We start from the raw sequence: 22,931 nt of genomic DNA, 5'->3' as shown, positions 1-22,931 counted from the left end.
TTTACTATATTTTTTTATAAGAACCATTTCGTTGGAAAGTTGAGTATAAGACACCAATATATCTTTAAAAAAATTTATTATTATTATTATTTTAAAATAGGTATGTTGATTATTTAACATCATAATATTGGATATAGGAATGGAGAATAATATCACATCTAATAGGATATCAAAACATATGACAAAAAATAATTGGTTAAAATAAAAATAGATAGTATTTAATTATTATTTTAATTTTCTTTACAATATTATATATTTTAAAATTACATGTCAAAAGGAAGATTTAATATAAAAAATAAAACATAAATGAAGGAGAAATAAAATAAAATATTTTGTTATTTTAAAAGCTTACATGTTTATTTAAATTGTGAAATTAAATTGAATAACAATTTAGGAAGTATATCTTAAATATAATATACATGATATTAAATATTGTAATTTAATAATATTAACTAATTACTAATGAAAATGGAAGTAAAATGAGTAATATTTTAGTAATTTAATTTAATTCTTCTAAAAAATATTGTAACCGACAAGTAATAAAGTTTGTGACACGCTTATTAACATCTAATAATTAATTAATTATCCATAATTAGTGATTCGAAGCATAATATTTATAGATATATGAAATATTCGTGATTATTACTTGCTTGAATTTGTATTGTAGTACCAAATTAAGACCAATGCAAAGTAATTATGGGACGCGGAAAAAAATATTAATTAGCATGCAAATTAATTAATTCAATGCATATTTTAAATAATAAACAATAATTTATTGAGAAAGTGAATTGACCAGATGCCAAAAAATTGGAATTAAACGTGGAAAAAAATAAATATTTAAAATATATCGCCATGTTTGATTTGTTCGGCTGTCTAAATTTCTTAATTAAGCTCCCAATTAATATAATCACGTAGAGAATTCTAAATCATACATGTCATAAACCACGTCCTTAATTGATAAATTTTACACCATTTCTTTTCTGAAAAATAGCTCAAGTACGACTAATCCTCATTAATATCTCCATTAAATTAAATATAATAATTAATTTAATCGAAAAATTAAATAAAGGAAAAAATTTACTTCCTCAAGTTTAGCAAAATTGTAACTTTAGCTCTCCTAGTTTGAAAATATCAATATACTCCCTGAGTTCTCAAATTTGAAGGAGTTTCTATAACTAACTCTCAAATTATACTTGGTCGAAGTTTTTTAAAATTAGCCCTTTCAAATTTGAATATTTTGTATTGCAAACTATCATCTCATAAAATTTCTCCTAATAGATTTTATCAATATCGAGGTATTTAAAATAACTTTTAATATTTTTTTAACCAAACAAAATCAATTTGCTAGTCCAGATGGAAAAAATATTTAGTTTATAAGAATTTTGTTTACCTATCGTGTGATTTCCACAAATTTCGGTGGGCAGTGTGAAATTATTTGTATATCGTAGGGCCTAAACTGCAATATTTGATAGATTTGCTCTTGTTGGGAAAAGTGTCCCGTTTCTATGATTTCTTCAAATTTAGGCGGGCAAAGTGAAAAATACAAAAGTCAATGGCAGGAACAAAATCCCACAGATTTCTCCTAATAACGCAGTTTCCACTAATCCTTGAATTAATGCTTTTGTTAATCCTGGAAATTAATCTTAATGCCCTCGATTTTTAGTAATAAAACCTCTCTCCAAATCCGCGATTAAGGCACGCCATTGATTGCGTTAACAAAACGGGCGCGGTGGACTTCGTCGTCTTAAGCCCTGCGCTGCCCTCGCTACGACCACCCGCGTCCATCTCCAGAACGACAGCTGATTCCTCTTTCCTTTGGCTCACCATTGATCTCTTCTTCCTCCTCGATCGCCACCTATACATATCCACCTGTATTTGATTCTCCGCTGGCCACCTCCAACGGCGACGAGAGCAGGACGTTACGTACGGATTGCAGAGCGAGCGCCCTGCTGTTGAGGTTTCCCGTCCGTCTATGGCCATCGAAGCCCACCACCCCCCCTCGAATCTCCTCTTCGCCAACTGGTAATCCTCGACAGGCTGTAAAGATTCGATCTTTTTCATGGCGGATTGGTAAAGTTTTGATCTTTTTGGCTAATACTTTCGTCGTGTGTTTCGCGTGCGCAGCGGCGAGGAGCCGACGGGCGATCCCGATTTCTTCGAGCTGCCGCCGACGGTTATCTTCCAAGAAGAAGGTAGTTACCTTTTGACTGTGAATTCTTGCGATTAGAGGAAAAAGATTAGATTTTAATGTGTATTAATGGGTGGAGCAGTAAGGAATTTGAATCCGAGGAAGCGAGGAAGGGAAGAGGCTATTCTGAATCCAATTGCAGAAGTAGTTGCTCCGGTGACGAACGGCGGCCATGTTAATGAGTTCTCGTTTCTCCAACCCAATAGCATCCCGTCGCCGATGTTTGTTAACGTCAATTGGCCACAAGCGAAATCCACCACTGGCCTTCAACTCGGCTTTGGCGTTCAACAGCAGCAGTTTCAGACCTCGAATTCTGTTTCTGCCGGGATTGCAGATGAACTCGTTCATCCTTTACAGCAGTTTCAGAAAGAAATTGATGAATATGTCAGCGAGCAGGGAGAGATTCTGCGACGTTCTATTGCCGGAAAGTGGCAGTCATATGTACGGACTTTGATCCGATCCGCGGTCTCAACGGCACACCGGAGATTGATAGCGAAGGAAGCCGAGCGGCAGCTGGCAGTGCGGAGGGTGGCCGAGCTCGAGCAGAAGATAATTCAATTGCAAGAGGAAGCTTCGTCCTGGCGGACTAAGGCCTTGGTCGCCCAATCGCATGCTTCCTCTCTCCATGTCCAACTTCAGCGGGCGACAGAGGTCGCCGCCGTGGCCCGAGAGAGACAAGGAGAGAGCTGCGACCCAGCCCTTGCCGATGACGCTGTATCGGCCGCATGCGTCGACTCAGCCTCGCCGCCATCGGCGTCCTTCGGTTCCTGCCGCGCGTGTTGCAAAAAGGAGTCGACGGCCACCTCAGTAGTGCTCCCCTGTCGCCACCTCTGCCTTTGCGCCGACTGCTCCGCCTCCGCCTCCGACTCCGCCCTCCTCTGCCCCGTCTGCGGCCTTCTCGGCACCGGAATCTTACCGATAGCTTTCACCTGAAAACTAGAATCATCTCGTCACTTTCATATTTCTCTCATCGCTTTCATATTTCCGGCTCAACAAAATCAAGAAAAAAAAGAAGGGAAAAAAATTAATTTTTCGAGAATTGCAATTGTATTTCAGTATGAATTCAAATTTATTTATTATTTTTTATTTTGTAATTTCCTATATTAATTTATTTATTGTTGTCAAGTGTGTTAAAGTAGTGTGCCGGATTGAATCAGTACACTGACACGCGATGAGCTGACCCATTCCGTTCAGTTCGCACGTTCTTATCACGTTCCCCACGTCATGCGCTGGATTATATAATTATTAAATAATTATATAATTAAAATTACATGATATAAAATATAATATAATATTATTTGATTTAATTGATTTATTAAAAAATTATAGACAATTTAATATTTATTATATTATTTTAAAATTAATTTATTTTTAAAATAAAATAATAATATTATGTGATTAAGTAGTCACGCATTGCCTTGCGTAATGGCCAATGCACCGCTTGTCCGCTAATGGTGTTGGCGTGTTCGTACGGACTTGGCTCATGTGACCGTGCAGTAAATAAATTTAATTTAGGAAGCAAAATGATTATGGAAATTTTAAAATTTTAATTTATATAAGAGAAAATATTAAATTATATACTTATTTAAAAATTTTAACGATAAACTGTAATATGCAATGTATACTAATGAATTCCTTATTTAATGGTATAGAATACACATCTCAAAATTAGATATTTAAAAAATGAACAAACTTATTTTCTCTACTTTGATAAAGTGAGTGATTAAATTAAATAAATTTAAAATTTTATTTTAATTTTTTATAATTTTATTTTTTTTAAAAAAAATCATCGATTAAATTTAAATTTCAATTTAATTATTTTATAATTTTATTTTTTAAAAAAAATATCAATTCAATTTAAAATTTTTAATACGATTAAATTGAATAAATTAATATTATATAATAATTTGATTTTAAAAATTAGTAACGGTGGTATTGGTTCAATATCATGGTGATTTTTAAAATATGATTGAATGACATGATCTATAATATATCAAATTAAAATTTATCTAAAGATTATATTTATTAATGATATAACTTATAACAAAAACCTTTTCGATGACTTCAAAGAATTTTGATCCTTTTTATTAAAGTTATTTTCATTTTTTATCGTTGAAGTTTTCAAATTATTTAATATTTATCTTAGATCCAGTTAAAATCGAATAGAAATATATCATTATCAAAAAATTCAAATAATTTGATTAAAAATTAAATTAATTAATATTTTATCAATTTAATTTATTTATTTATTTTTTCAAATCCAATCAATTCAATTAATTCAAAATTTTGAATCAATTATTCAACTCTATACCAAAATAAGAAAACAAATAAATTTGCTTAAGAAACAATTATTAACAAACAAGGTCTTTTTTCTTATTGCATTTCTACGACTCTTTTTAAGTATTCTACGACTTCATCCATCGTCGGACGTTCTTTAGGGTTCTTGACGAGGCATCTATCGGCCAGCTTAGCGATTTCCCGTGCAGCACGAGGAGAAAAATCTCCTCTCAGTTTCGGATCCATGATCATGCTGAACTTCCTACTTTCCACAGGGAATTGCTTCACCCACTCCAGGAGCCTCTGCTCGTTCATCGGTCGGTTCCGCTCCAACGATCGCCGGCCGGTGAGGATTTCGTAGAGGACCACCCCGAAGCTCCAAACGTCGCTCTTGATCGTAAGGTGACCCGTCTCTACGTAGTCCGGCGCTGCGTATCCGTAAGTGCCCACGACCGCAGTAGTCACGTGGGTGTGCCCTGCCGTCGGCCCCTCCCTCGCTAAACCGAAGTCGGACAGCTTGGGCTTGAACTCTCGATCGAGCAAGACGTTCGAGGCTTTGAAATCGCGATATATCACCTGCGAAATCACACGAACTTCGAGTTCAAGCTCGAAGAACTGATAGATTGATAGAAGCAAAGGGAAGGAGGGGGCAAATTAACCTGAACTTCTCCGTGATGTAAATATGCCAAGCCTTGCGCCACGCCCAGAGCAATCTGCAGTCTCAGAGTCCATGGAAGGGGAGGATAAGCTTTGCTGAACAAATGGTCTTCCAAGCTCTTGTTGGGCATGAACTCGTACACCAGCAACCTCTCGATCCCCCTCTCACCGTCTTTCGCACAAAAGCCTAACAGTTTCACGAGATTTGGATGCTCGAACACCGCGAGGAATTGTACTTCCGCCAGCCATTGCTTGTGTCCCTAAAACAGCGGCCGAGAACAGAAGAGAAGAGATTATTGATATGCTGAATGATTCAGGTAGGAGAGAGAGTTTTTTGATCTACCTGCAAGCCCTTCTGGTTGAGCTTTTTTATGGCGACCGGAATCCGGGGGCCCTTGCCGTCCGGCGGCCGGAGGAAGGCCTTGTAGACGCTGCCGAAGCCGCCCTCGCCGATCTTGTTCATCCTGCTGAAGTCGTTGGTGGCGTTCCGGAGCTCATCGAAGTCGAAAGCCCGGAGCTTGTGCGCCCGCTCCTCGTACAGGTCCGGGATGCTCCTCTGCGACGCCGTCGACGACACCGCCGAGTGCTGCTTGCCGCGGCCGCCGGCGGCACTGCTGCCGCTGCTGATAGTGCTGCTCGTGCCGGTCCTGGCGCTGCCGGAGGACGCTGACGGCGGCGCCACGCCGCCTCCGACGGACCTCCTCCTCCTGAAGAAGCTAAAGCACCCCATGGAAGCTACGATTCAACAACTCGCCTAGAGAAATCTCTGACAGATCAAGAAATAAATAAGACGAGGAGGAAGAGTGGAGACGCGTCGTGGAAGAGGAGAAGGAAAAAAGGACACGATCAGAGGAAGAAGAAGACAAAGAAGGTGATCAAAGAAACGTTTTGACTTCTGTTCCTATCTGATCTCCTCCTCCACCTCTTCTTCTTCTTCTCCTCTATTTGAACCGAACAAAGTATGAATTGGATTCTTCTTCTTCTTCTTCTCCTTCTCTAATTGTGCTTTACAGAGTATGAATCGCCGAACTTCGAACAGCGGAAGGAACAGAGGAATTGGATCCAATTTCTCTCAACAAAAGTAGATTTTTCTGTCGATTAAAAGAGAAGTAGCCTGCAGATTTGGTCTTCGCTCATTCTTGGTTTCCCATTGATAGTTTGACCGCGGTCTTGACTTTTCTATGTTTTCTTCCTGCTCAACGAAGAAAAGTAAAGGAAACTTTGGGGAGAAATTTCATTTTGGTCCTCCTAATTTGGCTTTATTTTAAAATTGTTAAAATACCCCCCTTTTTCTTCAATTTTTGCTAATGGTATTTGGTCGTTTTAGTCATTCACTTATTTTTGAAAGCTTCAAAGGGTAAGAGAGGATATTTTAAATTCTTCTATAATCATCATTTTAATAGGGTGCTAATTAAAATATAAATTCAAATCTATAGATTAACACATGAGGAATTAAGAGAACTATAATGACGTAAATGAATGGAACTATCACCATCGTTCTTCCCCATTTTGAACGAGAGTTTGAAAATTCTAAAGAATACTTTGAAAAGGATAAAGTAAATTATGAGGTTCGAATTGTAATTTTTGTATTATTTATGTGAGGTGGAGTCCTATCTCTTTCTTAACACAATTGGCCACATATTTAATATGAACACAAGTAGGGAGTAAAGTAGGATAACCAAATGCATCAATTAAAAATAAATAAATAAAATTCTTTTTATTTTATTTTTTAATAAAAAAGTATATATATAGTGACCGACCATGCATGCATGGCCCACATCTCCAACAAGAAGCTCCATAATCAATTGCACATTTGACTTTCCACGACACACGTCATATTCACATTTATTTTTCCATAATTCATTGGCACGCACATGAAGCAAAACAATTTTGTGGGGCTACTTCGGTTTTGTTAGGTTGGAAAATGATGAAAGTGAAGGCTTGTGGTACTTAATTAAGTTCTTCACCTAAGTTTAAGAAAATTAATGATAATGTGACTATGTGAGGCCGACCGTGTGGGACTGCTAGGATGACGGATTTCATTTTTTACAGAAAAAAAAATTAATGATAGTGGAATCAAGGAGGAGATTGCGTATAGAGTATAATGATATTAGAGGAGAGGTGTTTGTTAAGTGTTGATCTTAGCACGAGTATTTGCTGTGTTAGTCTATATGTTCATCGAGTTTTTAGCACAATAATACGAGTTTGATACGCCTAAATGATTACTCATGCGGCCTCTTTTTGAATACTTAGTGAGTATGATTTTCATTAAAAATTTTCTTGAATATGAATTGCGTCGATATATTGTGAGAATTGGGCATCACAAATCACAATCGGGTACAAGAATCAAAGAATCATGAGTTTTTACTCGAGCGATTTTGATATGGAGTCTTACGATGTCAAAGGTTTATCTAGTTAATTGCAAAGGGATAATTCAACAATTGTCGCTTTGGCCGAGTGGTTAAGGCGTGTGCCTGCTAAGTACATGGGGTTTCCCCGCGAGAGTTCGAATCTCTCAGGCGACGTTATTTTTTTGGTTTTTTTAAATTTTTTAGGTTTTTTTTTATTCTTTGTTGCATAGTTTGTTTTATTTAGTTGCCATGTTACCTTTCTCATGTTCGACCATGACCGTGGCGGAAGAGATGGAGCTCGCGATTTCTTTTCTTCTTCTTTTTTGTTCTCTGGAAAAAGCTTGGATGGTATCGTAACAATGGCAGAACGAAAAATCGCAACTTTGAGAGTGCCTGTTGAAAAAGGGGGCAAAGTACCTACCTTTTTGCACTCGGAAGAACTGCGTCGCCACGACGAGGATGGGCACCGCCGCACAGGCACCGCTTGTGCCCGCCGCTCCGCCCTGACGACATTCTTCGACCTGCGCCCCACTTTCCCAAACGGAACCCTAGGAAAAAAAGACAGAAAAGGTCAGAAATTCCATAAAAATCTCAATTTGAGGCCGCAGGCGTCGCCGCTCGAAGCCTCGCTTCCGGATTCCCCCTGCAACGCCGAGAAATCGAAGAAGAAGAGAGGACGGTAGAGGTTTCAGTGACTCCGGATCCAAAAAGGTCTCGGCGACGCCTCCAGATTCCGCCGGCAATGCCAAGAATCGACGAAGGTAAACCTTAGAAATTTTTTTCTTCACAAAGACTAATGTGGTACTCTTCCAATCAATTCATATATTTCATAAAGCTACATTATTGCATTTGCTGTTCAGAAATTCCCAATAATTCTATTTGCTAATTATGTTCTTCAATGTTCATCTACCATCTACCATTCTTTTTACAACTATGTGATTGCTACACACTAATCATTCAAATTGTCCTCGAGGAAATCAAGGTCAGCATCATCTCCCTCTGATGCAACTCCATCTCCAGCAGGAAGAGCACTTGACGACTGGAATAGTTCGGCAATATTTGGCTCTCCATTGATGTTCTCATTCTGACTGACTTCTTCCACCTCATGATAAAGAACATCCTATATATGAACACGATTGAAGAAGTTGAGGAAGGGATACAAGCATAAGGGATACCGGAAGTTCGCGGGGTACCTCATCTTCATGTGAAGCTGGTCGATCCACATCCACAATCCAGTTATCCAATAGATCCTCAAGGAAGACGCCGTCGAGGGATACAGATTCATCGGTCGACCTTCTAGTTCCTCTCTCGTGCTCCCTGAGGCGCAAGTTGTAGTGGACAAAGGCGAAATCATTCAGCTTCTTCTGAGCAAATCGGCTGTGCCTCGCACTTCGAATGGTATCAAATGTGCTCCAGTTGTGCTCGCAACCGACGGACGTACAAGATTGGCTTAATATGCGAATGGCGATATGCTGTAGTTCAAGGCAGTTTATGCCGTGTTGTTGCCACCAAGCAGCTATAGAAAGCCCAAAGTAAGAGAAAAACAGAACCAGTTTATGCCTACAGTGAAGTAGTAGATGCCGAAAGAATAGTAGAATACCTGGGTCTAGGTCCATTCTTGTGCTTCTAGCCAAGTCGGTCCCGAAATCAGCTTTTGCATAAACAAAGTCAGAGATCTTCGACGAAGAACGTTATTCAGCAAGGATTAGGGACAGTTTTTCTTTAATATAGAAGGGTTACAATTATATCAAAAGCAGAACTCGTGTACCTGCGCGGCAGCAGAAATTCTCTTCCCAGTGTCTGGTTCCAACCGTGTTATGCATTCATTTAAGCCACGGATAACCTCTGGAATCTGCATATGGTAAAGAATACAGAATTAAAAGAGCATCTTAAAGTGAGAAATTAGATCGACATTGTCATGTTGCATTACCGCCATGAAATCTGAATGGTACCGGCATGATGGATTAAGGAAATATGCTGCAACATAGAGAGGGTGATGAAATGAAGAATTCCAATGGTTATCAATAGCACCCCAAAATGGGGCATACTTCCGCTCGTCATCGGCATGAACTGATCTAATATCAAGCTTTGCTCGGTAGATGTCGTTGTAGATCGATGGCATGGAGAAGCTATCATTAGCCCCAACTTTGATGAGCAACCGGACAACAGGGTCGACAGACTTGCATACATATTGCATTTTCTTCCAAAACTTAGAGGTAGAGATGATATTTTCGACTTCCTTTCCCTCATCTGATTTGGCTACTTGGGAACTAATCCATTTGGCAGAGTGTAACATTCTTTCTAGAGCAGTCCGATGGTCGAGCATACATTGCAAAGTAAGAAAGTTGGTAGCGAACTTTGTAATTGAGGGTCTAAGAAGTTCCTTCCCAGCTGTGTATTCTTTTTTCAGTAGATTTAACAGCCAAGTGTGGTTGTAAATGAGCCTGGTAATCTTTTGGCCTTTCTCAAGGCATTCTCTAACCCATTTTATCTTTGTAAAATCCTCTAGAATTTGATTGATGCAATAAGAAGCACAAGGTGTCCAAAATATAGTTTTTCTCTTCTCTTCTAGCAGCTTTCCAGCAGCTTTATAGCATGCAGTATTTTCTGTAATTACCTGTAGACGTTTATATCTAAAGCATGAATCATGAATCATGAATCAAAGCTCAGCAGAGGAACAAATCTTAAAGACATTAGAAAGAGGTTTCTGTCTATTTCAGAAATTAAATGCAGTAGAAAAATTTAGTACCTGCACCACGCTCCCCTCGCCAACCTCCTCTACCACCTTGTCCAGTAATTTAAAAAGGAATTTAACATCTTTTATTGCATCAGAAGCATCCACAGAGGACATGTAATACATTCCTCTCGTGCAAGATACGAGGAAGGTGATTGTTGTCTTTCCCTGCACATCCTTCCAACTATCTGCCATAATACTGCAACCGGTAGTAGCCCAAGAAGCCTTAATCTCTGCAAGATATTCCTTTGTATTTTGAACTTCATCTCGGAGAGCTCGACCTGAAATTAGTCTACTTGTGGGGCTGCTAAATCCATTTCCTTGTCGACTAACTAATTCCAGCATCTTATGGAAGTATGGAGAGTCGGCAACATGGAAAGGTATTGCAGCATAGTAGAAAAATCTGCAAATTGCAGAAAGAACTTCTTTACGAACTCTTTTGTTGGAGCTTCTTTTTTGTTTTGATAGCTTGTAGGATAGCGGGTAGCAAATGTTTTGTGCGTTCAAAAGCAAAGGATCCGGAGCCATCTGTTTCGGCTGTATTTCTTCATCACTTAAACCATTTCCAGAAGGCCTCTTCCTGGATCTTGTCTTTATGGTTTTAGTGGTAGAAACATCTTGATCATCAACTGTATGGATTATGCTGACCCTGTCATCTGCACGATCATCCTCATTCTCAGAATGCATATAGAGAGCTGCGATTTCCTTGGTTTCAGGTTTTTGCCTCTTTCCCGTACGATGCCATTTCATATTATCTTTCATCTTAAGATATACTTCCTCCGGTGCCATCTTACAGTATGCAACTTCCCCTGGAATTCTGGCTAAATGCTGTTTAAATCGATTGATTCCACCGCTAACTATTTTTCCGCAATAATTGCATTTCACTTTCTTTTTCTTTTCATCCAGTGCAATACCATGTTCCCATCCAGGATCAATATAACCTAATGATTTAAGAGGTGCTATACTTGTTACTAAGCTTCTAGATTTTCTAGTTTCCCTTCCCTTCTGCGCATAACCTTGGTCCTCTTCATCCTCATGCTTCATGTGTAAATCAAAAGAAGATTGCACTTTGTCTTCTAATTGTCTTTTTCTGTAAGACTTATAGCCCTCTAGGTTCTCTTTCATCTTTATGAATACATCTTCAGGAGCCATCTTGCAGTATGTAACTTCACCTGATATTCTAGCCAAATGTTGTTTCAAACGATAGATTCCTCCGCTAACTATTTTTCCACAGTAGTTGCACATAACTTTTTTCCTTCGATCATCTTGCGCAGACCCATGTTCCCAACCAGGGTCAGTGAAGCCCGATGATCGAAGGGAAGCAATTTCTTCAACCATTTTAGAAACTTTTGATTCAGCTTTTCTCGCTAATTAAGCAAGCTTCTCAGGAAAAACACAAAGTAGATCAATGTCCTGGCATCAGAGGAAGCAAAGAAACTGTTATTGATTATAACATTTCAGGTTTTTCTATATTTATGCAAGAGTCTTACAAAGTACAGGGATAAGCTCTTTACCTATGATAATGAAGGCATTTCTGTGTGTCCTTTGGATGCAGCAAACTCAACTTATTTCTGGAATACTCCAATGCATGTATCAGTGATCCAGATTTGCATAAAGAACATGAACTTTTCTAGAATCTGTAACATCCTACTGATAGGCATGAAGCTTTCACTTTTACACATCCACAAGGAAGTTTTGCAAATGCACATCAATATATCCGCAACACATCACGTAGCATTGAGGACCTTCCACAGTAAGTTAGAAATCAGAGTATTATTCAGTAACTCTGCTAGAACCAACATTTTGAAATTCGAAAGTGAAAACAGCAGCAGCAGCAATTTCTTCTGTAAGCATAAAAAATACAGCATTAGTGCTATCTGCAAAGATATTTCTATTTCAAATCATATGGAAAAAAGCATTAGACAACCATCGATTGTCTGCTACTGGAATGGTAATGATACATAGTGCACAATTGTTTGATCTCTAATGATCACTGAAATGTTCAATGTTAGCCGCAACATGATTTTCAAACAAATGTTTAATTGGCAAGTCTATGACAATCAAAATTTCAAAGAACTGCAAAATCAGCATGTTAAATGGCATAAAAAGTAAGAGATGCAAAGATCTGCAAACTCAACACGTTGAATACCTAACCCTCCTCTTGATAATTTTTACTTGATTAAAAAAATTATTGAATTGTTAACTTGCAAATTTAATAGTCTCAGATGTATTCGTATGAATTCCTCATAACCCTCAAAAGCAAAATATCATTATGGTCAAACTTGATATTCTCCTAAACTCAAATGGATAACATTAGCCACAAGAATAATTCCAACATCAGGTCCAAGTATGGTTTCTGAATTCTGACCATAGCTAGAGTACACCATGGCAATTGATTCAGAACAACCTGATCACTGCAAAATCACTGCTGCTTTCCATGCTTAATAAACACATATCAAATATAGAGTGTGAATCAACAATCACTCACTGCATTGCTTTGCTAGAGGGAAAGTAAAAACCTTGTTGATGTGAACTATCCTGTTAATTATCTCGTCACTGTGCAGTAATAAACATTAACCAAGTGCAAGTACCGTCTCCTCTTAGTATTCTTGGTGCTTTTCTACTCTCATGAACAGAGAGCAATTGCCCTCTCCTCTTAGTATGCTTGGTGCAACCTTTGTAGTTTGTTGACAAATAATGGTCAAACTTGAAGTATGTAGACCATGACCTGAACAATCATTTTCGCTACAATTCCACTCACATCTGTACTCTAGGCAGCAACCACCTATGAAACATTTGGCAACATTAAACTAGTTTTCTTGAACATTAATCTCAAGGATACAAATGTAGATAGACTCTAGAGCGCCTACTCCCATGAACTGCTACAATGCTAAATGGTTGTTTAACTCCCTCCAGTAATATATACTTTCATAATCAAAACAAGTTCAAATCTGAAATGGGACAAAGCTAACCCTTCCTAAATCTTAACTTCTACCAAAATTTTTTCTCCATTGTTTCTCAAGAAACCACAACCGCAGTTAGATAAATGTATCTTCTCAATTTTACATGATGTAAACAATAGAGATGCCAGAAGCAGCTGCAGTTAATTGGCCAGCAATTCAGATATTCAGGTTTGTTACTGAAAACACACACAAATCTCCATTATGGCGTCCATTAAAATCCTCCCTTGCAGAGCATTGAAGACTGTTCCACTTATGAAATTGTTTCTTTTCCCAATTAGGCAAAATCACCATAAAAGATTAGAGCACAAACTATAGGGCTGTAACTACTGGTCTTACTGAACTACAGTCGGATATGCAAGTGGAAATGTATTTAAACACCAGGTCCAGACAGCAATTACCTTCTTGCTCGAGCTCCACGATGGTAAAGAAGAAACCAAAATAACTTTTTCTAATCAAAATATTTCATGGGAGGTTCAACTATTTAACAACAATTCCAACGAACGAACCCTAGCAAACAGAAAGCAGAGTCCGAAGTGAATATAGGCTAGACGAGAAATGGAACTCGGAGACCCGACGGGTTGGAATTATCCAAAAGAGTGCAGATCGAGCACCACCGAAGTTCTAGGGAGGTCCCTGCCACCCCGACGGGAGCTTCATCTTCCCGTTCCAGCGGCGCCGTCTCGCCGCTCGTCACCTCGCCTCGTCCTCGCGCGTTGACTCGGAGCAGGCGTAGGGCTGAGTTCGCTGTGGATTGGGAGCGAACTCAGAACTTGACCCGAATCGGTATCTTGGTTCGGCACTCGGTACCGCGTCGGTTCTGTCGGATCAGTGAGTCGAACGATTCAACCCAAAGTGTTGAAATTTAATAATCGATCGAATACAATTAAATTAAATCGAATCTAAAATAAATTAATAAATTAAATCGTTAAAAATAATTATTTAAATTTGATTTTTTTTTTATAAATAATAGGAGGTGGAACAAGAGGATGTGAAGACAAGTACAAGTGAGGAAAGTGGAGTCAATGAGAAGGGCTTGAACAGGTGAGGAACAAGTAGATGGAGTTGGAGAAAATGAATTCAGCTCGAGTGAAATTCATTTTCCTACAAATGATAATTTTTATTGAACAAGACTTTGCATTTCATCAAATATTAGAAAATAAAAAATCAAACAAAAAAGTATTCTCAAACAGAGCTAAGAATCAAACAGTAGAGAAAGTCCAGTGCATTTAGTATTAGTTCCATACAACAATCAAACTCAGCTAAGAATCTTTTTACCACATTTTTATGCCTTATTAAACAGACTCAAATCATTTTCAAGACCATTTTCAGCAGTGGCAAAAACGATAAGCAGGTGATTCATGACAGGTAATGGTCTTCAAATCTAGTAGTGTTTAGGTTGACAATTCATAGGCAATTTGCCTGAAATTCTAGTGAAGACTGTTACACCAGCCGACCAGTGATTCATAACAGGTAAATGGTCTGAGTTAACAATTCAGCCGAGAGCAAAGCAAACTCAGTCATTACTTTCACTATTTTGCCAGAAAGATTTAAGAGGAAATTGGGAGAACCAAGAATCAGAACCTTTGCTTCGATCAGGAACAACGTCCCGCCAGAATTTGATGACGTGAAGGCTTTCTTCTTCGGTGGACCTCTGCACAATAATACGTGATGCATACCCCTTTTGTTTCATCAAGCAGCATATCTGCGATGGGTTATTTGCAGTTAGGGTGACCATATATAACCAACCTTTCTCAGATAAAAGTTCATCAGCAACAGGAAGGATCCTGTCGATGATACTGCGACCCCTCTCTCCTCCAGCCCATGAAGCAGTGATCCCTTTGCAACCAACCTCTTCTTCAGGAGTTGGCACATAGGGAGGATTTACAACAACCACATCAACCAGGCCAGCAAGGTTTTTTTGAAGACCAGAAGCAATATCAGTAACAACAATTTCAGCATGCAATCCATGAGCTTCCAGCGTCGCACGGGTTGCTTCAGCTGCATCTTGGTTAATGTCTGTGGCGAAGTAATTAACTCCATTGCCAAGTTCACTGAGCATGATGGCCAGAGACGAGATTACATAGCCACTACCACAGCCCACCTCCATACATAGTCTTGGCCGTTGCTCTATCAGATGTTTCCTGTCTGCTAAGAGTGCATCAACCAAAGCAAACGAGTCATCACATGGCTCATACACCTCAGGATGGAAACGAACAAGCCGGATGTTGGCAGTTCTGGTGGACATCTTGGGCGATACCTACAAAGAGAACAGGTTTTCTTACAGATTCATTAATCCTTATCATGATGAATAGAAGATCTACTGTCTGTTTCCAAAAAAGTTTCTACACTTTGCAAGAAGTAACATTTTTCCTGGTGTAATTGGTTATATAACATAGGAACCTTTCAGGCCAAGTCAATCACAACAATTTCTGAAAATATGTTTCTGATTTGAAAAATGAGAACAAAATGGCACTTATCACTTGTGGTTGTATCTTATCAAAAAATTGCTCAGCCCCTTGCATTCAAGGATGTAGTAGTGAGCACTAAATAGGTATGGTCAATAAGTAAGTACCTATCTATTACCTGAGTAAGTAGGCATAAAGTACGACAACATGGTGCACAGCAAAAGGAGCTAAAATGTGTAAATCAAATTCCTACTATTAGAAGACCACAAAGCATATCTCCTGAAAGTTGACCATGTTCGGTAGGATGGATAGAATGGAATGAGAATGGTTCGTTCTGTCTGTAATTATAATTTGGGGGTGAAATGATCATTCCAGGAATGATCTATTCTATACTTCAAGAGGTGGAAATTTTGCAATGGAGATAAATAAGATGAGCAAGCTGGACATTTACGCAGTTGGCCTGGTGGCTTCAGCAGACCAATTGAATGAACCAAATGCTTATTATTCCATTCTCATTCTCATGTCTATCCACTGTATCCCCTCCTATCCTACCCAACATAATATAACTGTCTTGATGTTTGGTCACCCAAAACAACTTGGGAGACAAGAAAAACAAAACATCGAGCTACAAGAAATGGCAGTCACCTGAGGAAACAAGATACTGCCACCCTGCCACAAATAGAAACAATAGAGAAGGACCATTTATCACCAAAAGAATTGAAGCAAACAGTGGCGAAACCAGGATTTTCTCAAGGAGGCAGGAGACTAAACAAACAGGGAAAATTTCAACATAATTCCAGATAATACAACACGTATAGTTCAAGATTCAAGATTGCTAAACTATATCATCTAAATGCAAAACATATTCTCAGGATGTAAGATTAAGAATATTGATTCCCTATCACCAGTGCAATCTTTGATCTAAAGACCATCAAAACGCACATAATGTATTGAAAAAGCATGAATAGGATGTGCTCTATAGGGACCAGGAATGCAAGCATAAATCTTTATCAACCACAGTTATCCTGAAAGCTAAAAGACCAACATTGAACAAGAGTTTAGTGTTGTAATCTAGTTTCTCAATTGGAAGAAACTAGAGGAAGGATGGCCTACTAGACTGTGACTTGGCGCGGTGTCGGGGTCGGAGAGGAGGAGAGGGCAGCGCCTCTCCGGTCGCGAACAGGGAGTGACAGCCGCACTAGAAGACGTGAGCGTAGAATCCCTGCGAAAGAATGAGTTTCGATATCCGAGGAGAGAGTAAAGTGATATGGAAGACCGAATTCATCGATCGCCGGCGCCGACGTCCGAAGCGGAGCAGGAGGAGGAGAATTGGGTCGCAACAAGCGATGATGCCATCGCCGCTACACGGAGGAGCAGAAACCTAGAACTGTTTTCTCATCTAAATCCTTCACAATTTTGAAAATTCGGTATGACACCCCTATATTTTAGAAAGATAATTTCCCATTAAAAAAAAAAAATTATAGTCATTCGGGACAACTAACTATTCCTTTTATATTAGAAAATAAAGCCCCTGGCACATAGCTGAGTTGGTTACGACGTAACAGACTTGCAGAAGAGGGCAAACAATACTCTCCTATGTCGTGACCAACTGCAGTTTCTCGATTTACCTCCTCACAGGTGGGCGGATCCACCTTTTTGAAGAATAGATTAGAAAATAAAGATATTTACCGAATATTCTAACAATATATTATATATCCATAAGGTTTGAAAAAAAATAGATATTTTTATAATAAAAATATACTAGAAAGTGTTTAAAATAATTTTAATTAATTTTTATAATATTTTTTGTTATATTATATAATAAATATTTTTTTATTTGGTTGTAAGTAATTTTATTTGAAATAATTTAAATAATTTAATTTTATAGCTATTATAATAATTATGATTTCAACTGATATAATATATACTTAATTTATTTAAAAATATTTATATGATAGTAATTATGATTTCGTAATTGCTACGATGCGGATTCAATCTGTTTACCTACCTTTCACGTTTTAATAATTATGATTTCATAATTATTATAATATAAATTTGATATGCTCATTTAATATTCATGCTAGAATAGTTATAAAATCGCAGTTATAATAATATGTTGGACTGATTCAAAATTTAAATAAAAAATAATAATAAAAATAATATATTGAAAGGTAATTAAGTAATTGTACACGAATTGCTTACAGAGTGGAACGTCTAAAAAATTAAAAGGGATGTCGTATTTTATAATTTTAAAAATAAAGACGCTCTTTTAATTTTGTCCAAAATAATTAAAATAAATAATCTAGTAATTGATTTAAAATCCATCTACAACGAGCTATTTTTATATTAAATAAATAAATAAAATTCTCAACTCTCGCAATTCATTATTTTAACGGAGAAAATTTTGACTTGCACTCTAAAGTTTTAAAAACTAGTTTTTTGCCCTGCTTACTGGGATAAATTGTTTTGAGTTATAATTATGCAAGAAAATAAAATAGTTATAATTCGGAGGGGCAAAGTGAAATATCTGAAAAATTAAATAAAAAGCCGGTTTTGCATTTGCCAACTACTGTCGTCATCATCCGTCCGTTTGCAGATTCGCCGCTTCATTGCTCGATGGCCGCCTTCGCTGTCGTCTGCCGCTTCTCCGGCGCTCCGCTACACGATCACCGCCACCTCCTCCTTAGGCCCTTCTCCTCTTCCGGCTGCTAGTCCACGATCACCGTCGAGACCAGCGTCCCCTTCACTGGCCACAAGATCGACCCACCATCGCGCTCTGTAGACACCACCCCCTCCGAGCTCCTCGCCTTCTTCCGCGATATGTCCCTGATGCGCCGCATGGAGATCGCGGCCGATTCGCTCTACAAGTCCAAGCTCATCCGCGGGTTCTGCCACCTCTATGATGGGCAGGAGTCGGTCGCCATCGGCCTCGAGGCGGCCATCACTAAGAAGGACGCAGTCATCACCGCCTACCGTGATCACTGCATCTACCTAGGGCGCGGAGGAACCCTCGTTGAATCCTTTGCGGAGCTCATGGGTCGCCGCGCCGGGTGCTCGAAGGGAAAAGGCGGGTCGATGCACTTTTACAAGAAGGAATCAGGGTTCTTTGGTGGTCATGGGATCGTGGGTGTTCAGGTGCCGCTCGGTTGCGGTCTCGCCTTTGCCCAGAAGTACTTGAAGGAAGGGACTGTGTCCTTTGCGTTGTATGGCGACGGTGCTGCTAACCAAGGGCAGCTTTTCGAGGCTCTTAACATATCGGCGCTTTGGGATCTTCCGGCCGTACTGGTCTGCGAGAACAATCATTGTGAGCGCTAAGATGATTAGGATGTGAACACAAGAAAAGATTATCTATCTCTTGACGAATTTGGTTGATGTGCTTTTATGTTCGTTAATTGTTTGCAGACGGTATGGGAACGGCTGAATGGCGTGCTTCAAAGAGTCCTGCCTACTATAAACGAGGGGATTATGTACCTGGTTTGAAGGTACATTGGAATAAATATTGATTTATTTCATGTTCATTCGTAAATTGGTGGCTATTTAATAAATTCACAAATCCATTGCCTCATGCTCAAAAATTCTTCTTCTTCTTCTTCTTTTTTATATGTAAGTGTTTTAGCTTGAAATATCATACATTTTTTTTTAGCATCAAGAAAGTGTTTTCCTTGGCAAAAATCAGTATAAGAGCACCGGAAGCTGAAGGTCCGGAAACTTAGTCAGATAATAATGATCAAGGCTGGATTGTACAAGTCACTGAAAAGGAACTTGATCAGAAGGAATAAGTAATTTTCTATGTGGGATCTATTATAAGATTAAAATTGAAGTAAATTTTTTTCATATAAATGCAATCATGGTATGGTTATCTTTTTATTTTTTTGTGAAAAGTTATGTCTGTCCCACAGTTTGAGAACCTGCACAAAGTGATTGTGTTGCAAGAATGTATCCATTTGACTAGGTCTAACCTAAAATATTTATGCTAGGAGCATAATCTCTGCCTTGTTCAATGATTGTAAAATTATTTTAGGCGTCGATCTCTAATCTACCTGGTTAGAGTTAGACAAATTCTAACTCCTTAAGGAATTTATTAGAGTTCCATGCTTTCTGTTAACAGTATGTGAAACACCAATGTGCTCAGTTTTGTGTTTTTATTAATGAAAATGGATTGAGTAGGAGAGGTTTGGGGTAGGAAGAAATATATTTCCTATTAATTGGGACTATCTTTGTAAAGGCGTCCATTGTCTAGACCTTATAGAGCCTTGAAAAATAAATAGTGAAGTGCTGCAAGTTAATCTAGATAGTTAAATAATCACTTTCCTCCTGTCCACTTAGCAAAGCCAATTTGATGTGGACCATGGAAAAACTAAAACAAGAGACTATTTTTAGAAATTAATCATCGAGAAGATGAATTCTACACTAATTTTTTTTGTCCAGCTTAGCAAATCATTAATGCATACAATGAGATTAATGTGAAATTTTGTACTCATCCCTTGCATGGTGCAGCTTTGAAAGAGACAATGGCATTCAATCCTTGATTAGGCAAACCAAAAACCTTAACTGTTCAGTGCAATAATCCCTAACCATAATTTAAGATCATCTTACTTCTGCCCTTTAGGCAACAAATCAGATTTTGACTTCTTCAAAAACATCATTCACTATGAACATATCACTAAATCTATAACAGCTGACTAGTGAAACGGTCAATATAGTGCTTATCATCATTTCTAGTTTGAAGTTAAGAAGATATTATATAGATTCATTGGTTTACAAATAGATTCTCTTCCCTAATGAATTGCTTGTCTGAACAGGTTGATGGAATGGATGTTCTTGCTGTGAAGCAAGCTTCAAAATCTGCGAAGGAGTATGCTCTGAAAAATGGACCGATTGTAAGTATCATTTTGGAATCAAGCATTGGTTCAACATTTTTTATAAATGCTTTATGAAGTTGGCTCATTGCATTTAATTTCCCATATCATGTATGTCAACTTATTTTTAAAATATCTTCACGTGTCTGCTACATATTTTGTTCTTGTTTAAAATTGATTCTTAAAACCAATGGAAAGAATATCTAGTTTTGAAGTTGAAATAGGAAAGATGAGACAAACTGTGAAACACATAATGGGGATATCACCCTTTATTTATTGCAAACTAGGTAACATTATGGTTTTGGCTTGTATGTTCTTATTTATTTACTTGTTATGTTTATTAAACATCCTAATCCTTACTTAACAGTAAGTTTTATTGTTATTCTCTCTAGCAATCTTGCTTGGAAACTAGTTTTTGATTATCTTTAATTTTCAATGTACAACTTCAAACCAAAATAAAAGTTTTGGTTCGTTTTAGAACCAAACTGAATCAAAACATTTATCAGTCAATTATTAAATCTGTTATGAAAATTTTGAGATTTTAATAAATCTATAGTGAACTTTTATTTTAACTTATACAATTCATATTTTAAATTCTGTAACAACTCTAGCAAAAAAATTTTATGAATAACTTGTTCTCGAAATGTTATTTTCACTTGACCTCATGTCATTTTGACACTTATTGTATTCTCTAATGATGAAATATGTAATATATAATATCTTTATTAGTGAAAAACTATTTTAATTGCAATAAATTATAATTATTATTTTTTTTAAATTATGGTTAAAATTGTTGACTTAATATATGATATGATGTATGATTCATCAAAAAAGTGTTATGCAATGCATTAAGTGGAAAATGCTAGCTCTGTTACAAAATAAAAAAGAATATTATGTATTTATTAAAAATAGAAGTTTGTGATAGATTTATTAAAATCTCAAAATGGTCGTGATAAATTTAGTAATTAACTTTTATAAAAATGTTCTCCTTAGAGTAGTTGACATTAAAAAGTTCCCCTATTGGAGCACATTTCCATGCAGAAAAATTAATATATTTTCATTATCATGCTTAGTTACCAAGGAAAACAAGCTGATTATCTGATGCAAACAGTACCACATTAGAAGTGTTTCCTAATTCATCCTCTATCGAATGTGTATTGTGTAACTTGTAAGTAAGCTCATGGTCCTTCTGATTGACAACTTAACTTTCATATTTATTTTATCCGTTCAATCATTGGTCTAATCTTTTCTTTTCCATCTCCATTCTTTCTTTAATGCAGATTCTTGAGATGGACACTTACAGATACCATGGACACTCCATGTCTGATCCCGGGAGCACTTATCGCACACGTGATGAGATTTCCGGCGTGAGACAGGTTAGTCTGATCTGCACCATCAGAACTGTTTATTCATTGTATTCTCTATACGTATCAAGTTTCATTGATTAGGAGCGTGATCCCATCGAAAGAGTTAGGAAGCTAATACTGTCCCACGAGATAGCTACTGTCTCCGACCTCAAGGTATGCTAACTTCTCCAGCTTAGAATTGTTGTAGTGTTTTTTTTTTTAATTCAAAATCATAATTTTTGTGCAGGACATTGAGAAAGGAGTCAGAAAAGAGGTAGAGGAGGCCATTGCCCAAGCAAAGGTACCAACTTTGTTGAAAATTAATATATCATTCATAGATAGATTCATGTAGCAGTTACCATCTGATCATTCACATTCTCTTCTGTAAATTTTTAGGAGAGTCTGATGCCTGACCCTTCTGAGTTATTTACCAGTGTTTACGTCAAAGGTTTCGGTGTGGAGGTAAGTGGAAATGCTTCTGATGTGGTTCAAAATGAATCTCTTGATGCAACTAGTGTTTTCTTTGATGCTATCAGTATACTATTTAGTCTCCCGATTCAACTTCGTAATCGTGCTTACTTCGTAATCCTGTTGCTGCCTACAGTCATTTGGCACGGATAGGAAACAGGTGAATGCTATTCTTCCATGATGATAGCGAACAAAACAGCAAATCGTTCAATATTTTGTGTTCATGTGTTGAAATCTCTAGTAAATAAGCTTGAAAATAAAAAATCCTGGCTCTTTGAAGTCGATACAGGTTTGGATCAGTTTAACTAAGTAAGAATTTTGCACTAGTGCAGTTGAGCATTACTTTGATCTGTAACTTATAAGCTACAAATCTATATTGGTCACTAAACACTAATCTGCACTGCTTGTGTAGAATTTTCTTCATGGTGCTCTTCAATTAGACAATGATTCTTTCAGCAGAAATATCAACTTTCAATTGTTTCCTAAGATCTTGGACAGTTTGTTTTTCTTCAAAATGTCCACATATTCTGTTGGCAGTTACAAAATTTTCTGATGACTATAACATTCATACGGTTACATGGTACAATAGTCAGCTAATACAAGAAAAAATCCATCACTTCTCGGCATTCAAATACACATTTAAAACAAAATAAACAAACATTTGCAATAGCTATATATTATAA

At 37.6% G+C, this 22,931-nt stretch overlaps 3 protein-coding genes, 1 non-coding gene and 2 pseudogenes across 5 annotated transcripts; 3 read left to right on the top strand and 3 right to left on the bottom strand.

Moving 5' to 3' along the window:
• The first annotated feature begins 1,972 nt into the window (after positions 1-1,972).
• Positions 1,973-3,171, top strand: LOC141814131 (BOI-related E3 ubiquitin-protein ligase 1-like; annotated as a pseudogene).
• A 1,333-nt stretch (positions 3,172-4,504) lies between these two features.
• On the bottom strand, positions 4,505-6,197 carry LOC141814630 (putative serine/threonine-protein kinase PBL19). The gene is made up of 3 exons (XM_074702569.1): positions 5,466-6,197; positions 5,125-5,382; positions 4,505-5,041 (listed from the first exon to the last, which is right to left on the bottom strand). The coding sequence occupies exons 1-3, from the start codon at positions 5,850-5,852 to the stop codon at positions 4,562-4,564; spliced, it is 1,125 nt and encodes a 374-aa protein (XP_074558670.1). The 5' UTR covers positions 5,853-6,197; the 3' UTR covers positions 4,505-4,561.
• Positions 6,198-7,565: 1,368 nt separating this feature from the next.
• Positions 7,566-7,647, top strand: TRNAS-GCU (transfer RNA serine (anticodon GCU)). Its single transcript has one exon. It is a non-coding gene; the product is annotated as a tRNA-Ser (tRNA).
• A 649-nt stretch (positions 7,648-8,296) lies between these two features.
• Positions 8,297-13,911, bottom strand: LOC141815646 (uncharacterized). Of its 2 annotated transcripts, none has more exons than XM_074703598.1 (8): positions 13,677-13,911; positions 11,722-12,051; positions 10,223-11,620; positions 9,404-10,090; positions 9,242-9,325; positions 9,074-9,149; positions 8,667-8,989; positions 8,297-8,593 (listed from the first exon to the last, which is right to left on the bottom strand). In XM_074703598.1, exons 3-8 carry the CDS (start codon positions 11,543-11,545, stop codon positions 8,423-8,425), a joined length of 2,664 nt encoding a protein of 887 aa, XP_074559699.1. In that variant the 5' UTR covers positions 11,546-11,620; positions 11,722-12,051; positions 13,677-13,911; the 3' UTR covers positions 8,297-8,422. The 2 variants fall into 2 exon arrangements, with proteins under 2 accessions (XP_074559699.1, XP_074559700.1); XM_074703599.1 differs by lacking the exon at positions 13,677-13,911 and adding an exon at positions 12,135-12,154.
• A 452-nt stretch (positions 13,912-14,363) lies between these two features.
• On the bottom strand, positions 14,364-16,937 carry LOC141815305 (uncharacterized). The gene is made up of 2 exons (XM_074703238.1): positions 16,689-16,937; positions 14,364-15,427 (listed from the first exon to the last, which is right to left on the bottom strand). Exon 2 carries the CDS (start codon positions 15,413-15,415, stop codon positions 14,684-14,686), a length of 732 nt encoding a protein of 243 aa, XP_074559339.1. The 5' UTR covers positions 15,416-15,427; positions 16,689-16,937; the 3' UTR covers positions 14,364-14,683.
• Positions 16,938-18,191: 1,254 nt separating this feature from the next.
• Positions 18,192-22,454, top strand: LOC141814984 (pyruvate dehydrogenase E1 component subunit alpha-1, mitochondrial-like; annotated as a pseudogene).
• The last annotated feature ends 477 nt before the right edge of the window (positions 22,455-22,931 follow it).

The sequence above is a fragment of the Curcuma longa genome, chromosome 21 (assembly GCF_044706935.1).
Source record: "Curcuma longa cultivar G26 ecotype Majalengka, Jawa Barat chromosome 21, ITB_CL_G26_1.1, whole genome shotgun sequence".
Classification (NCBI taxonomy): Eukaryota; Viridiplantae; Streptophyta; class Magnoliopsida; order Zingiberales; family Zingiberaceae; genus Curcuma; species Curcuma longa.
Note: the sequence above shows the minus strand (reverse complement) of the source record. Positions and strands in the feature narration are given on the sequence as shown.